We start from the raw sequence: 21,224 nt of genomic DNA, 5'->3' as shown, positions 1-21,224 counted from the left end.
GGCCACAGCAAACATTTTTACCCATTGGTCTGCAGTAGACATCTTCTGCTCAATGGCAGCTCAATGAATCAAAGCTTCTAGAAACCGCTTGTAATGACACCTGTATTTTGGGGATGCTGAAATTCCCAAAAAAACTGAGCAAACGTATGAAATTTGGACCAGGCATCAGTGATCTTAAAATGTACAGACAAGACAGACCTGGCCAGAAAGGTAAATTCCTGGCCCTGCTGACTTCACAAGAGCCAAGATTTCACCCTCAGAAATCAAGCTGTTTGCATGAACTCTCGAAGAGTTGAGCGTGGAAATGCAGATCCGAGCTAATTTCTCTCATGTGCTAATCTAAAATCTTATTCCAAAAACATCCTGACTTCAGCCTGTTTGAGCTGGCTTGAAAAAAATTGTCTTTCTCTTTGGAGAAAGAAGTAACAGAAATAAGCTCCTGCTAACAGAAACAAGCTCTTTCTCTGACAAAAGCTCAAATTGACTAAAACGATGAGCAAAATTCAAGCCTTTTTTATACTGCCTATTGTACCACCTTCTCTTGGGATTAATTTCTAGGTTCAAGGAAAACAAGTAATCAGGGTACAATAAGAAACTTCAAACATCAGCTGAAAAGAAAAAAAAAAAAAACAAAAAACAAAAACACATTCATTTGCCTGGGATGGGATCTGAAGCCAAGCAGCTGATCTGGCAGCCTGGTTCAGGTCCAGCTTTGCATAATGAAAATAAGATCTATATTTCAGAGCTGGACCACGTATATTCTAACACGCAGCAGCTTTACATGAAACAGCCACCCCTAACTCAGCCCTTCTCAGGATGCTTAGGAGAAAGCTTTAAGTCTGTTGTTTACATCAGCAGAGCAGAGCATTGCATTCACCCAGACAGGATTTCTGGATCTGAGAACACAGAGCCTGCCACAAAAGCAGGTGACAGGAGAAAGCCTTGAATGATGCCTGTCTGCTGAGATAATTTCTCCTTTGACTGCTTTTTCTGCAAAAAGCTGTCAAAACTAATCACCTCCTCTTAGCACTTAAAGATGATGTACATTTTTCACAGTACTTTGCCAAAACTGCCTCCTCAGTTCTCCCACTTTATAAATCCTGCTGCCCAACACCTGCTGTGCTGGCCCTTTCAAACTCCATTTCACTGAGCTGACACACTGTTCTTTTCACAAGAGGCCACCCGAGCAATTGTTCACACTGAAATATCACCCACTCACTGAGTGTCTGTCTTCTGGAAGCTGGGAGGTGCCTGTGTTTTTTTTTATTGCAGGAGGATTTTTTTTAATACCCATTAAAAACACTTGAGAGACTGCACACGAGTTTGTACCAAAATGCTGATTTGTGCACAGGCCTGCCTAAACATCAGTCATGCAGAATTCCTGGCATGCTGCTTTCTAGCAAGTGACAGTTGCATTCACTTCTTGGTCGTTTCCCGCCCCCCCCCCCTTCTCAATTACTATTTAGTTAAACTTGTACCTTTGGGACAAAGAAGGCTCCTGCAGAGAGCTGGAGGTTAGAAGAGAGGGCGGGAGTTAATGTAATCGCACTTTACATACACATGGAGTGCTCTACAACGTGCACGGTGGCTCTTCAGCTCCTCCTCGGGCATAAGTCAGCTTAGATGCATCAAAGGCAAAGGAGTTAGTGACTCACAGCATCTGGAGACCGGGGTGTGCAGGTCTCTGCCCGTAGCTGACAGCTGGACGCTCTTCATGATTCATTCGCTGCTTATATTTAAAAACAGGCAGTGTATCGACACGGAGGGTTGGCGGGCAGGTGCTGTGACCTTGGAAGATTGAATCAGCAACTTTGATCACTTCCTGCTCTTTGTGATCTCCTGAGGTGCTCTCATAACCCAGAACAAGCAACCAAGCTGGGAGTTACTATCCCATGGGTCCCTGCATTTAATGGAGCCTATTTTCAACCTCTGATAGTAAATACATTTTTCTCTTCCTCCCTTGTTTGCAGACTACGAACGACGAGGCTCTGGCTCTCATGACCACGAAGAGTCCCGAGCCATCTTAGCACAGAAGATCGAAAAAGAAACGGTTGGTAACAGGAACAGTGCACAGTCAATAGGCAGAAGGAATGGGAGAAGAGAGGAAGAAAGCAAGGGGCTCCTCCATGAGCAAACATTTTATGCATAATGTAGTCATTGTTAAACTGATATCTACCGTTCATATATACAAGGTGAACAAAAGCAAAGCTCCATCACTGGGTCAGTTACAATCTGCCTGTCTTGAGGTAGCTCTGCTGATTTCAGAAGGTCTGTTCCTCCTCAGCCCACAGTCCAGTCTTAGGGTTATTTTCCAGATATCCATTAGCAGGGGCCACTTGTCACATTGATAAGTAGAGCACACAACCAGGCACAGTTTTGTGTTTGGAAAGTGATGAATTCAGCTTAATTTCATGCCTGGATTCCCCATTCCTGTGCATTCTTCCAGGAAATGAAGCAGGCACAGAGCAGCATGCTCTGGGATTCAGGCTTCCCAGCTGCATGCGGTTCGGGCTCTCTTTCACCATAGTTTGTTGCATTTCTGTCCTCACAGCAAATCCTGAACTGCACTCTGGATGACATCGAAGTTTTTGTCGCCAGGCTTCAGAAGGCTGCAGAGGCATTCAAACAGCTCAACCAAAGGAAGAAAGGGAAGAAGAACAAGAAGAAAGGGCCAGCAGGTATGGTATGACAGCCAGAACAAATGGGGAACACAGGGGCACGAATGAATGTTGGGAGGAGAACTCAGCTAACACCTCGGCAAGGTCAGGTTGATGCAGCAGCACAGCTACATACCCAAAACCAGCTACACCAGTTTGGAAGGTGCCATTTGCCTGTGGGGACCTCTTGTAGAGCACACAGAGCCTAGTGAAGCCTCCAACACAGAGAAAGACTTCTGGTTTTCTTGAACCCTTTATTTTCAGTAGTTCCAGTCTCAGCACCCTTTATTGCTATGTCTTCTACATGCCAGCAAGATGAAACTTTCCCAAAAAGAGATGCTCTAATTGAAGTGTCTTTCTGTCCACCTTCTCCTAACAGAGGGCATGCTGACTCTTCGAGCGAGACCCCCAACTGAGACTGAGTTCATCGACTGCTTCCAGAAAACCAAACTGGCTTTTAATCTCTTGGTAAGACACAGAGGGTATTTTTGTCCCATGCAGTGACAGGGCTTTTCCCCATATATCACAGCAGTAAGCATTTAAGGTGAAATTTAAACTGAAAACACTTATCAAGGGACAAATTGTATGAATTCCAGATTCTTCAGAATCCAGAACAAACATTGTGTCAGGCTTTTGCAGGTTTCTTGGGCCGAGCTGTTAAACTGAAACCAGAAGTGTAAATTTCAGGATGGGACTGAGCAGCCAGGGCCTTGCAATGCCTGGATCCCTCTTCAGATACAGTCCCAACTCAAAGCATTTGTGAAGCTGTGAGCTCAGAGAGCCAAGAACTGCTGTGCCTGCCTTGCTGATAGCTGTGCAAAGGCTTATATATCCCTACTCCATTTATTCACTTCTGCTTGTGGCCTTTAAAAGTCTGCGTGGTTTCCCGAGAGCTGTAGTCCTTGTTATCCTTACAAGGCATAAAACAGAGGACTGTAAATATTAAAAAAGAAAAAAAAAATCTTATCTATTTAAGTTGTTCTCATCCGATTCTGTCTACAGAGCAGCTGTAAAACTGCCTCAGCCGGAGGCCTGAAGTCTCCGGTTAACAATAACTGATGGCCCTCATTGTACTGAGATTTGTGGCTCCTCCTCTCTTTCTCCCCTGGAGAAGCTGCTGTCTTAAGAAGGGGATGAAAAGCGAAAACATAAAGATGTTCCCAGTGCTGCCAGCTCTGCTTAGTGAAGTATGTGAGACCAGGAAGGTAGCGAGCCAGAAGGAAATTCTGTCAGTTCTGACCAAACTAGCCCAGTGAACGCAGCCTAACAGTATCCTTCCTGGGAAGTTATTAGTAAGGAAAGCACAGAGATTGTAAACAACCTTAATGTAGGACACCAGGCTCCAACCTTTTCTTTTAGAAGCAAATATACATACTTTTTACCTGCTGAGGACCAGAACTGAGTCTAGGAAGTGGCAGCTTTGGCCAGCAATCACTGCTCTTGCACAAACTGATCAGGCACCCTGATAAGGCTATGCCACGCATCTACAGCGGGATGTTAGCTTCCCTGAAGAAGCAGCTGAGGATCCTCCAAGCATAAAGAAATCCCAGCCTGGCTGTTGCATCCTGGCCCTTTCTGACCGCTGACACAGCTGAGATAAATACAGTGGAGCCAGGGCAGTCAGCCAAATCCTTAGTCACAGCATGGGCCTGCGCTGGGGTTAGTGCCCTACCCCGGCCACTGCCAACCACGCGATGCAGCCACAAGTGCCCATTACCAGCTGCAGATCTGTGAAAACACACTGGCACACAGCCCCTGAGCTCACACAGCACCACTGCTGCTCCTCTGTCAGCAGCATGGGAGCTAACGCGTAGGAATTCTTTCACCTGCCTGAGCTCTCCCGGCTCTCAGGCACTGGACTTTGCTGCCCATGTATTCACAAACCCCCAAAGAGCAGCTGATCTGCTGGCAAGAGGTTGGAGGCAAGTATGAAGGAGAGCAGGGAATCAGTGGTGCACTGCCATGCCTGCCCCAGAACTGCTGTCACGTGCCAGGTGGCTGCGAAGTCCTTGTAAAGTGCCATTTCATTTAGTCACCTTGTTGTCATCAGTTATTTCACGCTTTCCACTCCATATTAATGTTTAATCACCAGCATTTAAAATGCCTTGCATTTCGGTAGGGAGGAAGTCATCTGTTCTTTATCGCAGCAATGCCAGTAGTACAGGACACAAGAAAGAGATAAAAGGAAGCAAAAACCAAAGTGGTTTCTCACCACAGCATAACTGGTTGTTGTTAAAATGCAATTCTTACAGCAAATAAATTCTAAGCATTTGCTCCTCCATCCGACCCCAGTCTACTCCAAATACCAAGCATTTCAGTGGCCTGCATAGCTCTAGGTGCCTCAGGCAAGACCTTGGCGGAGATTCTCCCCTGTCAGCAATTTGCCAAGGGACCCTGCAAAACACTTGTTCTGTTGTCTCCAATTCATGGGAACTAGTGGGATTTTCAACTTTGCAAGAGTCAGAAGCAATAGGCCTGGCCCTTCCTTGTTAAGACTTTCAAAATAAGCCAAGGTTTTCTGCTTCTGCTCAAAATAGCCTAAAAGAGATTGATTTTAACAGAGTAGGTACTCCACCCCTCCTGAAATTCAACACCCTTAGAAATGGACACAAAATAAAAACTGTCTAAAACCAAATGACTCCTACTCCTCAGTCACTTACTCTTCCCTGATTTCAGGAGCACTGTTGAAAGTTTCCTTACTGTGCTATTACTTGTAGCAAATATCAGTCAGCAACAATCTCTCCATGTGAAAGAAAAGAGAATTCAAAATCGGGTCAGGATCAAACTGGGTTTCCTTTCTCTTTTCAGGCCAAACTGAGGAAGCACATCCAGAACCCCAGCGCTTCAGAGTTGGTGCATTTCCTGTTTGGGCCGCTGGAACTGGTAAACCTTATTCACAGGTTTCACTGCGAACTCACTTTTTATTTCTAATGGTGCTTTGGCACTTACAGGCAGCTAGAGTATGCGGAAGTTAGAAGACTGCTCACAACTGGCTAAAGCTTCGTCAGTAAAGTCTAGAAGCAACATCATCAGTGTTTCTGGCCTCTGACCTGATTTCCAGCTTGAACTAAATACACAAACCCTAGCAAATATGAAACTTTCCAGCCCATTAACAACGACTTACTGCAAACAAAAGTGCAAGCCAGCTATGCTTGCCATTAGGAATCTGCCTGCTCTCACTTTCAAGCAAACAGGACTCAATATTTGCACTGAAAGTAGGAAGCAGAAGTCCCAACTTGAAAATGAAGCCAGAAGGGACACAGAAACACCAAGTGATTTTCCATTCTTTAAAGTGCCAGCTTGCGATGTATCCTGCCTCTATCAACGGCTGATTTTTAGATCAGACCTTGCTTTGACTCCTGTAGAAAAATTCTTGCGTTCCCTCTGAACTGTCCAGTCTCCTTCAAAGATTTAGGTTGACGTTTCTTGAAACAACTGAGCTGATCTAAGGATTAGCTGCTGCCAACAGGAGTCAGGCCATCCTTTGACATGAAGGCTTGTCCTCTGGCTTTCATTTTATACCTTGGAGAACTCAGTCAGAAACTATATGCCTTATTTGTCTTATTTGCTTTTTCTTAATAAAATCTGCCAGTCAAGTACTATCGGTGCAGTATAAGGATAATAAGGAGATGCTGAGGGAATACAGCATCCCTTTCAGGTGGCAGCAAATCATTAATTTAGTTCATCTGTGTTGTGAAACCTCACCCTTACATATGAAGGCACAGAGGAGAACTTTGGAAGGGCAAGTCTAATGTGAATTAGCCTAGTTTTACAGGTACTCACCACAGAGAGTACACTGGCTTCCTTTGGAGTGGGCACAGATAGAGACTCCAAAGGATCAGAGCCACTGATTTTTCTGTCTTTGATTTCTGTTTCTGTGTGCATGTGCTGGTTTGATATTTTGAACATTTCCTGCAAAATCTCTCATGTTTGTGTGTAATCCAGATCGTCAGTAGCTGTGGTGGCCCTGAGCTTGCCAGGTCTGTTGTCAGCCCACTTCTTTCTAAAGACGCCACAGATTTCCTCAGAGGACATCTGACACCAAAAGAGATAAACCTTTGGGACTCCCTGGGAGAGACATGGACCAGATCCAGGTGAGGATCAAGCTGCCATCTCACCAGGTTCCCCAAGCTCTTGAGAATGGCAGAGAGGATGCTTGATTTTATAGCCATGTCAGAGGGTCTGAGATGCTCCGATGCCCCTGCTTCTCCCTGACGTGCTTTCAGAGACACGTTCCTTGAGAATCTCACCGCATATTCGTCGCTTCATGTCCTAGAGCTGAATGGCCCCGAGAAGCAAATATCCCCACCTACATCCCTAAATTCCGCAATGGCTGGGAACCTCCCATGGAAATCTTCCGCGGAGCTCCCTGGGAAATAGACATCGGACACTTGCAAGAAGAGGTTAGTCTTATGCCCCTAGTCATCCTCTCTTCTTTTCCTTCTTCCTCCCCCTTTTTCAGAGGGAGAGATGGATCTATGGAGTTTACAGTGGTGTGTAACAAGCAGTTGGCTCAAAGCTCAGTTGGATCTGGTCACTGTAGTTAAACATGGAAAGAAAATAAGGCCAGAAAAGAGCAGCAACAATCAACCTCACCTCCTGATCAACAGGAAATAGGATACTATACCATAACTGAGCCCCATGGATACAAGTTTGCCTGAAGAACATTTCTTTGGTGTGCACCTCATTGTGACAAAAATCTTCCAGGCCATGATTCATCTACCACTTGCTCTCCTTTCCTCTGATACAGCGTTCCCCTTTCCTGGTAACACTGACTCCATTTTTACCTTTGCAGCTATCATCAGCCAATGGATATCCTTACCGTAACTCCTCACTCAAGCGCGGCCAGACCACTGATCAGACACAAGCTGTGGATGCCTTTAAACAGAATGTTACTCAGCATGTAAATAGGTAACGTATCAGCACCACCCTGGAAAACGGCGCTTTGGCTCCCACCTTGTAACCTCAGAAACACACACTGCAACATATCATGACACCAGGATGTTCTGGCATACTAGTAGATAACTCTCTGCCATTATTAATTCAGACTTGTTACGAAGATCAAGAGAACTCAAAGATCAGATGAGGGATTATTCATGTAAACGCTGTCTGCTTTTTAATCACCAACAGGTCTACAAGGAAATGGGTTACATGCGTTTTCCACCACGAGAGGCCAAAAAGATTGACTGACTTCATTATTCAATCAGTATGTTTTGTTTCACAACATCAGCCCACCAAAGTCATATTAAGGATCATGTGGCAAAGATACGGCACTGCACTTTTGTTCTCCATACATTTAGAGAAGCTAGTATCTCTCTATTCAAATGACAGGGGGTTGAGTTCAGACAGCTCTTCTTAATGAGATACACCCAGAAAATGGGGAAAAAAACACCTCCTCTTTCTTCAGAAGTCTTGGAAAGTTCAGTTCCCAGCCCAGAACTAACCAAGTGATCCCTTTGCCTTAGGCTTTTTTCCAAGGGAAAGATGGCTTTTTCACAATTTAACCAAACTTTGCCCCACTGCTAGTTTTCTATCACCAGTTACTCAGTGGTGTAAAATCTTTATGAAAGTACTTTTGGGTCAAAGTTTAAAGGCTTGTTTACATGGGCTTACACCTTTGAAATTTTCCTGAGATCTCTGAGTTTCAACAAACTCTTCCCAAATTGCAAGTGAATTCTCTGCCATACTCTGCTTTGCAGTGATTTGACATGAGGTTATCAACTTCAAATCTTTAAAGACTGGAAGTCCAGACCCAGCAAAGCACTTAGCGATGCACTTTTCTGTAGCCAGCTCTAGACTGGAAAAAAACCTTCAAGCCAGGCTGTTTTTTCATGGTTTTATGTTCTAATCTAAAAGATTTATAAGCTCTACTATTACTACAAAAAAGTTCAAATTCACAGCAAAATACCTTAAATCCAATTATATCAGAAAAATAACTTATTATTCCCGTTTACCCCATCAAAGGTCCTAGTGGAACCATAAAATGGTGCAGATGCAGTGTTGAGTAGGGAAAGAATTACGATAACAAATTCTTTTCTCCAATTCCATTTTTCTCAGCGAGGTTATGAAAAATAAGGAGAAATTAGTTTACATGAGAACATTTAAGTCCATCTTTAGTGACTGGTAGATAACACACAAAAGGAAACATTTTCATCTGTTAGTCTTAGCACAGGTAAACTACATGGTAGTATCGAGTCCTGGAATACAAATTAACAGCACGCATTTTTACCAAGGTGATGGTTCCCCTGAGACACCACCCAGTCTAACTACAGCGTGGGCTCACGGAAGAGTAGATGAGGATCTCTTTTCTCCTGGGATAGGTGGTGTACTTTTTTTACCTACCTTTCAGACTGTGAACAGCAAGTTTTCGATATGAATAACATTCAGGGAAAAAAAACCTTCAAAGTTAACAGCACTGAAGCAGATGCTAAAATTGAGAGTGTGCTTAGACACCTTCTTCAGTCCAGAGCAGACCTCAGCCACATCTGCCCAGGAGTTTGCCAAGATCACCGTCCTGGGACAGACATTATTTCCTGCCATACTCATGCTCTTTTCACAGTAGTTTGAACTAGTTTTCTAACCAGGAGACCCTATATTAACAAAAATACCCGTGCATCAGTATTGTTATTTACACCAGGGTTTTTGGCTGCAGAGAAGCGTCATGAAAGCCCCAAGCAATATTACAATAATCAGCAAAGGTCACTTGTATAAAATCTAGGTGTATACAAAATACACATTAGCCTCAAACTCCTCCAGCTGTCACCTGTTTCCTCATGATTCATTTACCTTCTGGAATGCTACAAAAGAAGTAGTCTCTACATAACTCAGGCTTTCCTCCCCCTCCCTGCCTTCAGGGCACTACTGGGTAAGGCCACCACTCCCTTTCTTGACTGGTGGATTCAATCTGTCTGAGAGTCTGCTCCAAGCTCTCCTCCACTGCAGACTTACAACTTAGATATTGCACATGGCTGTAACTTGATAGTAGTTGTCCCAAACCACGCAAACTAAAGACAAACTAAACTACAGCCATAGGCATATCAAACTACTGAACCAGTGGTTTTAACCTTTTTCAGACTACCAAAAGTTAACTGAAGACAACAGTAAAATGAAATGAAACTAAGTGCAACAGGCTTGCTTTTCCAAGTCAAGTTTTAGAGATGCCTCAGAAGCAGTCCACAAAGAGCCAAGTTTCCATAGATCATAGATTTAAAATCACTGACCAAACGCAAGAACTCGACAATGGAAAAACATCAGGCTAAAAACCATAGCTGCTAGCTGTGCTGGAAGCACTGGATTCACTGAGTTACAAGGAACTTGACATACACTGGAGGAGAACCTGACCCCTATTGGCATGTCCACTGTGAATACAGCACCCAGGAGTCTTCTGCATCGGGTAGCTGTGTGGGTTGCAAGTTATAAGCAGAAAGATCAATAGAAAGTGCATCAAAATAGTTCCTACCTGCCCTTACACAACAAGGCAAAACAGTTATTCCATACTGCAAACATTTTTGGAATTAAAAAATAACACTACACCCATCTTAATTGGAGAAGAAAAGATGAGATCTGCAAAATTTTCTTAAGCCAGGCAAAAAACGTATGAAAAATAAACCATTTCAGTTTGGGTCAAAGGAAATTTTTCATTCCACTTTTTCACCATCTTTGACAATCTACCATATTTATTTTGTCTCTCTGAATGAAAAGCCAGTTCAACATCGAAAGCCATATATTCTTGTGTCAGAAATTCCCAAACAAAACACTTAAACACATTCCTCTTCCTCCCAAATGCATCTTAGAATAGAAACATTCAAACTCACTTTTCCTGAGAATCCACAGAATTCTGTTCCAGTAGCTCAGCATTCATTGCTTGACCAAAAATCCACAGATTTCCAGTGAGTTCCACGTACACTCATTTTCAATATCCTTTTCCCCAGCACTAGTGCCTGCTTCTCCCCTGCTCTGGCATATGGGGCAGTTGTTTCCACTTAGCAGGACATGAGGGTTTCACACTTATTTTTCACAGGAGGTGCAATCAGAGCATTTTGTTTGTGCTTTGGCAGTCTCCCCAGTCCTTACAAAGCAGCAACTGACAGAGGAAGAAGCCTTTTCTTCCATCCTGAAAGCAGCAGCCTCATGGTCCCCCAATAAGGCCACTAACGAAACAGCCCTATAGCTTTTTTGTTGTTTTTCCGCAAACACAGGGTGTTTCACTAAAATGAGGGGTGAAAATCTTCCTCAAAATAGAAGAGCAAAGGGGCATTGCCCCCTTCTAACACAAACACAGCTGGCTCTCTACCTGCACTGCACACAGTCATCACCGCTCCTCTTTTGCCAGTGAACCTATATTGCTCTAGTTATTAGACGGGCCTTCATTAAAACTCTAATATTTTTCCCTGCAGGAATTTTGAGGCACAGGGAATGGCTCCGCCCAAGAGATATGCCAAAATCCGCTACGATTTCACCGCACGAAATGCCAACGAACTCTCAGTGCTTAAGGATGAAATCCTGGAGGTATGTGAACATGCTTGAGGAAAAGGTGTGCCCTCTTCCCCTTTCCAGGAACAGGAGAGAGATCTGAAAATACTGGCAAGTACCAAGTCATTTTTGCTTGGTGTTTTCTAAGCAGTAACACAAAGCTTTGCTCAAATCTAAAGCTTTATGTCTGAGCTGGAGCAGGCTGACTGTATGCATTGGGTCATTTGCTCAGCTGAAACACATCAGTCACATCTTAATTAGCAACGAGGAGGAAGGAAAACAAGTCACTGTAGTACCCTACTCACCCACTCGCTAGGCATATGTTTATTACTACCACTCCCCCCGCAAAGGAATTATTTTCTGTGAAAACATCCTTTTTCACAACCTTTCTCTTACAACAATACTGTTGGCAGCTGGACAATGTAGGATACGACTTGGTCTACACACTAACTGCAACAGATGACTTGAGAAAAAGACTTCTGTTCAAAAATGTAGCTAGAATGAGAAACGTGTGTGAGTCTTGCCAGCAAAGCTCATCCATTCTGGGAAAATTGCTTTAAAAAAATATAAATTAAAAAATCACAGTTCTGGGAAAAAATAAGCCTGCTGAAAGGAGCAGGGGCACAGGTGCAATAGGAGATACCTCAGCAACAGGCAACTTCCTTGCCACATCATGGTTATGATGTGATTATGTTATGTGTTATGATGTGACGTGTGATCAAGTTACATGATAACACTTCAACATCTTTGGCAGGAGTCACTCAATTTGTTTTTTTTAATGCAAAAGACAACACAAACTCAGTCACTGAAAAAAAAAAAAAGAGAAAAAGGCAAATTAAGTAGGCACTATGGGTTCTTCAGCACCCCAGGTCTCTTTTCCCCTAGAGATGCTCTCCTGTTCATCATTAGGATAAATTCTGATGTTTTTCAGGAAAGGCTTCAGTCCTGAATTGCCAATGAGTGCAACAGATTTAATTGCCAGCTCCTGGCCTCAATGATGTTATTCTGACAGCTTTACGTTACTGTGTGGTTTATTTCCACTAGATGCCATCTATGTATGCCAGAAATCCGATGTTCTCACTAGCAATTTTTTTTTTTTTCCGCTCTCTCAGGTGTTGGAAGATAATAAGCAGTGGTGGAAGTTGCTCAACCGGAGCGGGCAGGCTGGTTACGTCCCTTATAACATCCTGGATGTGGTGAAACTGGAAGAGCTCGAACAGGTCTGCAGTCAGGTGATATTTAACTGGTAGCCAGCTGCAGGGCCCAATCAGCCTCTCAGAATAATCCTGTAATTAGACCTCACTGGATCTCTTAGGTTGCTGTGCACAAGTTAGGATGAACCCTTACAAGTAGACAAACCCAAACCAGTAGACAAACTGGGGATTCCCGAGTCCCCTGTGATAAAACTCTCACGTTTTGCCACCATTTACCTTCCCTCTCCCTAAATGAGGCCTATCCTTCCCATCCACATGGCACTCTCATGCTTTTCTCTTACTTCAAGGTGCCAAACACGTTACCTGCTGCCAACAGCACTTGGCAGGCAGGGTTATAGGACAGGCAAAAGCTGAGTCCTGTGCTATAGGCAGCAGCCTGCTATGAAGTGAGACCCTAGCTTGAAGGGACATCCACCCCAAGCCTAGCACTAGGAATTGTCATCCCAACAGAAAAGATCTCACATTGAGGTGTCACCAACCAGCTGCTGGCTACAGTGGCTTGAAGGAGTTCCACCTTTTGCCACTGCCTTCTCCCCTCAAACCCATGTACTCCTCAGCCCAGGGTTTACCACCTCCTCTGCTGCAAAACACTGCTACTTTCAGGGCTGTGCTGTGAACAGGATGAAAAAGCTAACACAGACATAAAAGCAAATTTTGCCACGAAAAATGCTGAGATTTTTGGGGGGTTAAATTAAAGACAGACACATCCCTCACCCAGTTCAGTTCAGCAGCAGGAACAAGTTACTGGAGTGGAGGCAGATGGAAATACCATCTAAGCAGTATTAAGTAAATAGTGCTCTCAAGCACCTTGCATTGCAAAAATGTGGAGCTGGAGAGCTCTAAATGCCCTAAGGAAGAATGGAATTGCTTCCCCACTTTGGTATTTCACAGCTTGGGCAGAGCATAAAGTGCCTCAGCAGGCCTCTGGACAAAAGCTCTGTTAGCTTGATCAAGAAAATGTCAAAAACCTCTTTCCAGACTGCTCCGGGCACTTGGCAGTGGCCCCGCTAACATCAGTTACTAGAGCAGCAATGCTTTAGCTTCAAGCAGGATTTCTGTTTGTTTTCTCTTCGTATAAAAATCCTTTTGTTTCCTTGCTTTCCATCTCCAAGGAAGTCCTATAAGCAGTAATTTCTGCATAGCAAAAGGGCCGAGTCACGCATGCGAGAGTGGTCATCCACAGCAGTGGTAAGCGAGCATAAAACACCACTCCTCTCCATGTGGCGAGTGTGACATGTTTTCCAGTCGTGTAAATGCCTCCACGCTGTCTTCAGCCTTTGGCTTAGGTTCTGTTTGTTCCCCTGAGACCCCAGAAGTTAACTTCTTCCATGCCTCAGCTGAGCAGCCCCAGATCAGCACAGGGAGAACATGGCAATTTGTCCCGCAATTTCCTATTGAGGGTGAGAAGCAAAAAGTTTAAGAAAATGAAAAATGGCGAAAAAAAAATCATACACCTTTTTTTTTTCTTTTCTTTCTTATCACCTAGTCTAACCAGAGGTACAAAGCAGACCTGAACCCCAGGGGATATGGACCATCCAGCCCAACTCACAAGCTACCTGCCAGCTACGCTGGGGATAAATGGGGAAGTGAAATGTTATCTCGTAACTCTCCCCAGGACGCCAAAGAACGTAGGTGTCCCACATCGCGCTTCCACCTTTCACACCACACGCAGCAGCCTCAGGCAGCCAGAGTGTGGCACTACGGCTTTGTGTTTCAGAACATAATTGGAAAGTTTCTGTGAGCACATGCTTTGGCTTGCTCTCTGTCCCAGTGGTTTTCTTTCTTTATTTATTTTCACCATAATGGTCTGCCCACTGTTTTTGGTTGCTGTGTGCATGTAACCATTCCAACTCAAGAGTGTGTTCCCTCTCATAAGGCTCCACACAAGGAGCAACTGCATCTTTCAGTGATAAGCAATAGAGCAGCAGTGGTTTGGAGGAGATGTACAGGGAACAAGCAATCCAGGGGATTCCTGGAATGCATTAATGATAACTTCCTTATCCAAGTGATAGAGGAACCAATGAGGAGAGGTGCCATGTTAGACCTAGTTCTCAGCAATAGGGAAGGGCTGGTAGGTAATGTTGAACTCGTGAGTACCCTTGGCTTCAGTGACCATGAGATGGTGGAGTTTGAGATCCTAAGGGCAGCTAAGAGGGGGAAGCTCAGCAAGCTTGAAAGCTTCGATTTCAGGAGAGCTGACTTTTGTCGCTTCAGGAACCTCCTAGGTAGTGTGCCATGGGATAAAGCCCTGGAGGGACTGGGAGCCCAAGATTGCTGGTTGACTTGCAAGGATCATCTCCTCCAAGTTCAAAGGCATTGCATCCCTAAAAGGAAGAAATCAGGCAAAAACACCAGGAGACCTATATGGATAAACAAAGAACTCCTGGCTAAAATCAAATACAAAAGGAGAATACACAAAGCATGGAAGCAGGGACTGGTAACCTGGGATGATTACAAGGAAGTTGCTTGTGTACTCAGAGACCAGGTTAGAAAAGCTAAGGCCCTGACAGAGTCAAATCTGGCCAGCGATATTAGAAATAACAGAAAAGGATTTTATAGGTATGTGAGAGAAAAAAGAAAAACAAGAGAGAATGTGGGGCCTCTCCAGAAGGATACAGGTGACCTGGTTACTGAGGACACGGAGAAGGCTGAAATATTCAACAACTTTTTTGCCTCAGTCTTCACTGGCAACCACTCGAACCACACCACCCAAATCACAGATGATGTTGGCTGGCTCTGAGAGAGTGAAGAACCACCCAGGGTAGGAGCAGATCAGGTCCAGGAACACCTAGAGAACCTGAAGGTGCACAAGTTCATGGGAGCTGATGAGATACATCCACGGGTCCTGAAGGAACTGGCGGCTGAAGTTGCTAGGCCACTAGTCATCATATTTGAGAGGTCCTGGTAGTCTGGTGAGGTTCCTACGGACTGGAAAAGGGCGAACATAACCCCCATCTTGCAAAAAGGGACCAAAGACAACCCGGGAAACTACAGACCAGTCAGCCCTACCTCTGTGCCAGGTAAAATCATGGAACTGATTCTCCTGGTAGCTGTACTAAGGCACATAAAAAAATAAACAAGTGGTTGGTGACAGCCAACATGGCTTCACTAGGGGCAAGTCGTGCCTGACTAATTTAGTGGCCTTCTACGACAAAGCTACAGTGCTGGTTGACGTGGGTAAAGCAACGGATGTCATTTTCCTGGACTTGTGCAAGGCATTTGACACTGTCCCACATGACATCCTTGTCTCTAAAATGGAGAGACACAGATTTGACAGATGGACCACTCAGTGGATAAAGAACTGGCTGGATGGTCGCACTCAAAGAGTTGTGGTCAATGGCGCAATGTCTACATGGAGACCAGTGTCAAGCGGTGTTCCTCGGGGGTCTGTTCTGGGTCCAGCGCTGTTTGACATCTTTGTCAGTGACATGGATGACGGCACTGAGTGCACTCTCAGTAAGTTTGCCGACGACACCAAGCTGTGTGGTGCCGTGGACTCACTTGAGGGAAGAGATGCCATCCAGAGTGACCTTGATAGCCTTGAGAAACGGGCCAGTGCAAACTGCATGAGCTTCAACAAGTCAAAATGGAAGGTCCTTCACCTGGGTCGGGCCAATCCTAGGCACAAATACAAACTGGGCACAGAGTGGGTTAAGAGTAGCCCTGAAGAGAAAGACTTGGGGTGTTTATAGATGAGAAGCTCAACATGAGCCGGCAGTGCACTCATGCAGCCCAGAAGGCCAACCGCATCCTGGGATGTATCGAGAGAAGCGTGGTCAGCAGGTCAAGAGAGGTGATTCTCCCCCTTTACTCTGCTCTTGTGAGACCCCACCTCGCATACTGCGTCCAGCTCTGGTGTCCCCACCATAAGAGAGACATAGATCTGTTGGAGCATGTTCAGAGGAGGGCCACAAAGATGATGCAGGGGCTGGAGCACCTCTGCTACAAGGACAGGTTGCGGGAGCTGGGATTGTTCAGCCTTGAAAAGAGAAGACTTCGGGGGAACCTAATAGCTGCCTTCCAATACCTGAAGGGAACCTACAGGAAGGCTGGGGAGGGACTTTTTACAAGCGTGTCCACTGACAGGACAAGGGGAAATGGGTTTAAGTTGAAGGAGAACAGATTTAGATTAGATTTGAGGAACAAATTCTTCAGTATGAGGGTGGTAAGACTTTGGAATAAATTGCCCAGAGAAGTTGTGGATGCCCCCTCCCTGGAGGTGTTCAAGGCCAAGTTGGACAGAACGTTGAGTAGCCTGATCTAGTTGAGAGGCGTCCCTGCCCATGACAGGGAGGTTGGATTAGATGATCTCTAAGGTCCCTTCCAGCCTATGCCATTCTATGATTCTAGGTACAGAGGAGATTCCAGGTAGTACAACAGCCAACGGAGCAGCTCTGAGGAGCTCGCTGACTCGCATCACAGGCTGCCTTGCAGCCTGGGACAAGCAGGGCAAAAAGGTGATCACCTTAACCCTCCTTTGAGCTTGACATTTCTCCTCCTCCTCCCAAGGACAGAGTTTCCTTTCCCCACCAACACATTTAGGTGCGTCTAAGCAAGCACCCACAATCAAGGCAATCCCTTTCTCTCACTTCGTTTGCTCTTTCAGAGAATCTCCAGCCAGCAGATCTGCCAAATATGAGATTAGCATCAGTCCCTCACTCAGTATGTGCTATGCGGGGTCACAGATCACAAGAAAGACCAGGAGCCCTGCTCACCTCACCCCCTTATTACACCCTGCATACACCTGTAGCAAGTTGTCTCCTGAAGGCCACAACCAGGATTCATTCCCTGTTCAGATACTGGGGACTCCTGGAAGCAGGAGCCCTTTTGGGACAATGGAAAGCCCATAATATGAACATCACAGATACATATCTATTAATAACACTGGGTTATTCTCCACAGTCTTCAGGAGTTTCATGGAAAAAGTGATACTGGATGACGTGTCACTGGAGTTTTACAAGCGTGCTGCTCACTCCCAGTTCATGCTTCATGCCATTTCTATTTAGCTGCTCAGCAAAAGCTGGACCTCTGAGGACTTGGATCAGCAAATTACTTATTAGAAGTAGCAGAAAGGACTGAAAAGTAGAGGTAGCAGAGCTACAGCTCAAAACCAAGACTCTAATTGTAGGTACTCACACAACCGGCCTGCCACATCAGGCGACAGTGAAGGGGCAATGGGAAGAAAATAAACGGCAACACAGAGGCACAGAAAAATGGGAAGCTCATTCTCAGACACAGATAGTCAGGCCTCTCTGACCTCTGCTGTCTCATGTAGTCTAGGCTTTTTTTTCCCTCCCCGCTGCTAAGTTTGCAGGGCAATTTCCTTATTTCAGTAGCCTGAAAGGAACTAAGTAACTCAAAAACAGGAAGATGAGAAACTAAAGCAACGCCAAGTATCAGGGAAAAGGGACCCTGTCCCTTGTCACTGCTTGACAGCACCAGTGGGACTAAAGACACTGCCAGATCAGGTTTTACACCCTTGAGCAAACTTCTGCTCGTTGGTGTTGCGGGGTTTTATTCCTTTGAATGAAGCGCAATGAGCAGGCTAGGTTAGCAACACGAGAAACAAGATCGATCCCAATATAAATTTGTATATAAAATAGGTGAAAATATAGGTCCTTACCAGCATCTGCTACAGACATCAGTAACACAAAATGAATGTGTTCTTATCAAAAGTTCTCCTATTATTTTGCCAAATATGACACACTTTTCCCCCACTAAGTACTTCTGAACAAGAATTTTCCAGGCAGACTGATGGGTAGTCTAGTTCCTGCCAGCTAAAAGCAAGTGCCTCTGCAGATGCAAGCTCTCATTTTTCATATCAGACCAATCTCTACTCAGTTAAACAAGGACTGGGGAATATGTGCTTATTAAATGAGACAGCTCAGAGCCTGCTGGTATATACCATGCCAGAGAATACACTTTTCTCTAGAAATTATACAGCTGTATCAACGCTGGTCAACATCAGAACCAGAGATTTCTTTTCTCCCTGGAACAGCAGCAGTTGTTCCAAGGCTCTCCAATTAGCCTAATGGACCTTGCTAAACAATGAGGCCCAACTCTCGGACATGCAGCACTTGTACCAAACTGTGCCCTTGTCCTGGGTGACAGTCACACTGCAAGAAACACTTAAACAGCTTTTTAGATTCAGGAATCGTTGTGTGGACAACACGCATCTGGCTGTTATTTTTTGATTCCTCCCCTCCATCGTTCTGGAGAAGAACTGCAGAAATCTAGGTTTCTCCCAAAAAGAAAATGAGGTTTCAAAAGCTGAAGGAAGCGGAGAGTATTGGCTGGGGAGGAAAAGGGAGATTCCCACAGTCTAGTCCAGCAGTCTGCCAGCCTCCAAAACTGTGGCGGTCTCTGTTTACACATTCGTTCCTGATGGAAGTTTGAAGGTCAAAATGTCATTGCTCAACCTATTGCTCTAACAAAGTACTTAAGCTTGTTCTTTAGAACTAAAACACAGAAGTAAGCACTTTCCTTTGGTGTATTCACACAGTTAATAAAAATGCTGAGCCACATTCTGATCTTCCTTAGAATTTCTCTGCAAACATATTCATTTAATAGGATTTGTTACTGAAGACGATTTCATTCTCTACTCTCTACCTTGTGACTTGTTTCCCCAGAACTTATTCATCAAATGGATGAGCTGAATGATGAGCTGCTAAAGAAGATCACGAACAATAAAATTCAGCCTCCCCAGAGGAATTTCAAAGTGGAAAAGCCTCAGCAAGTTTTTGTGCCCCTCACCTTCGAATCCAGCACTGAAGAAGTCAAAGCTTGGCTGGAGGCAAAGTCATTCAGCAAAGAGTAAGATCTGCTTTACTACCGTATGAAATGCTGGTCCTTCATTTAAGAAGAGGGGGGGAGGCAGCTTGCAACACTTCATCTGGATTACAAGTCACTCATATTTACTTACAGAGCCTGTGTTGCAAATTAGATTTCGATCATGTTAAATCCAGGCTATATAACCAGTACATTCAGAGCCCAAACTTACTCCCTTTCTCATACACTATCAAATAAACCTCGTCATACAGCGCAGCAAAAGACCTAATGAGTAGCTGCAAATAAAGGAACGGTCTTGCTAATCCATACAACTCACAGTCAAACACTGCAAAACGTCCAACCGCTGGTTCTTGTCTGGCCCCAGTTACCCAGTTCAGAGTGCTGAACTTAGAGAAAAATAACTAATTCACTAACTAAACCCATGGTCTGAAACGCGAATTGCAGATGACTGTCCGTCTCTGGAGAAGGTGTCTGAAAGTGCACAGGAAGAGCCAGACCCTCAGCTGGGATTAGCAAATCTTCCCAGCCAACAGGGAAGGACCAAAAAGCCACATGGAGTCAAGGGTTACAAGTAGCAACTCACACTCAGCACAGCGAGCTATGAGGAGCTCCAGGATTGCTCCCCAAATGCAATGCAACCAGAGTGAAATCACTGCAATACCCCTGGGGGCTGGGTACGCAGTGGATGCCAGGGTGACGCTGGCTTCACCTGCTCCTCCTGGCTTGCTGTCATCCCTGCCAAGGGCTTGGGTTACCCAACAGCTGCCACCTTGGCACAGCCCCAGGGCCTTGCATGTGATACGGTCCTGCTGCAGGGGCTGCACGTCAGCTGCTCCTTGCCCTTTCATCTCTGACTCCTCACTTTTGGCAAGAAGTCATGCATAGCATAGTTATCTCCTCACTTTGTGTCTTCCCAGGACAGTGGAACACCTTGGCATCCTTACTGGAGCTCAGCTCTTCTCCCTCAACAGAGAGGAGCTGAAGAAAGTGTGTGGTGATGAGGGAAACAGAGTTTACAGTAAAATCACAGTGGAGAAAAACCAGCTGGAGGTAAGTAGTTTTCTGGACAACTCCTACCGGAATGGGTGCCTGTACCAGCAGTGTCAGATATCCCATTAAACAGACATTTTAAGAAGCACAATTAAAAAAAAACAAACAACAAAAAACCACCAAAACAGCCAAAACTCCAACAACTAAAAAAAACCACACCACCTAAAAATACTGAGAAATCTTTTAAAGAAAAAGACCTCAAACCTGCCAAATCTGTAAAGCAGATCACCCTGTCTTCGCTAATGAATCTGCCTTCTTACCAATATCACTCATCCCTTTGAAAGTAGCTCTACTCTTACAGCATTAGTTAAATATTACAATTTATTAGAGCTTAAAATTAAAATTTAAACTTCCTCTTTTGTCTCCATTCTAGAAAAGCAGAGGGGAGTCAGAGCTTCAAGAAATCATGAAGCGTCGCCAGGAAAGGATTGATTCTGCTAATTAAAATCTATCTATCTGCTTTATTTCAGCTATTAGTCATAGTAGTACAGGAAAAGGGAATGAAAGCAATGATCCCCAGTCCAGACAAGCAACAGCAGTGCTCCACACTTAACGGTGTAATTGCCATCAAAGTGACAATTTCTTGAACGCTGTTGATAAGGGTAGACAATAAGACTATGTCCCATTGGGAAAGGTGTTTTAATATTGCATGAAGTACTTTTTTTTTTTTATAACTATGTATTTTATACTGAAATTTTATGTGCATGCAATCAGAGCAGATCAGAATTCACACACGTGTCTGAATGTACGACAATGGTTGGATTCAAGCAAGAAAGACCCCGCGAAACTTTTCTCAAAGGGCTGTACCTGCTCCCAACCCCCTCGCCAGCGTGACTCGGGAAGAGAGGGCACGGCACACAGCACAGAACAAGCCAGCCCGAATGTTTAGAGTCTGGACCATGGAAATAAGTCTTTTCTCCCACTTTTCATTTCCTTCTCTGTGGCAGATATCCCCTGCATCCCACTAGCAAAGGCCCTGTGGCAATTCACTGTCCTCCTTCTGTTCCCTCATGCCCCCTCGTTGGACAAGGCCAGAATTGCA

The 21,224-nt window shown here is 44.8% G+C and overlaps 1 protein-coding gene across 1 annotated transcript in view; it reads left to right on the top strand.

The window, feature by feature from the left end:
* The window catches only part of EPS8L2 (EPS8 signaling adaptor L2), a 46,119-nt gene extending 25,492 nt beyond the window's left edge, over positions 1 to 20,627 (top strand). The window contains exons 8-20 of the mRNA XM_009979897.2: positions 1,971 to 2,050; positions 2,552 to 2,678; positions 3,037 to 3,125; positions 5,466 to 5,540; positions 6,603 to 6,751; positions 6,934 to 7,060; positions 7,453 to 7,568; positions 11,054 to 11,165; positions 12,242 to 12,349; positions 13,830 to 13,971; positions 18,973 to 19,156; positions 20,050 to 20,182; positions 20,556 to 20,627. Of these exons, the coding sequence (XP_009978199.1) occupies positions 1,971 to 2,050; positions 2,552 to 2,678; positions 3,037 to 3,125; positions 5,466 to 5,540; positions 6,603 to 6,751; positions 6,934 to 7,060; positions 7,453 to 7,568; positions 11,054 to 11,165; positions 12,242 to 12,349; positions 13,830 to 13,971; positions 18,973 to 19,156; positions 20,050 to 20,182; positions 20,556 to 20,627 (1,514 nt within the window). The remainder of the gene's footprint in view (positions 1 to 1,970; positions 2,051 to 2,551; positions 2,679 to 3,036; positions 3,126 to 5,465; positions 5,541 to 6,602; positions 6,752 to 6,933; positions 7,061 to 7,452; positions 7,569 to 11,053; positions 11,166 to 12,241; positions 12,350 to 13,829; positions 13,972 to 18,972; positions 19,157 to 20,049; positions 20,183 to 20,555) is intronic.
* The last annotated feature ends 597 nt before the right edge of the window (positions 20,628 to 21,224 follow it).

This window comes from Tauraco erythrolophus, chromosome 6 (assembly GCF_009769465.1).
Source record: "Tauraco erythrolophus isolate bTauEry1 chromosome 6, bTauEry1.pri, whole genome shotgun sequence".
Taxonomy (NCBI): domain Eukaryota; kingdom Metazoa; phylum Chordata; class Aves; order Musophagiformes; family Musophagidae; genus Tauraco; species Tauraco erythrolophus.
The sequence above is the reverse complement of the archived record's forward strand: the minus strand, read 5'-3'. Positions and strand labels throughout refer to the sequence as shown.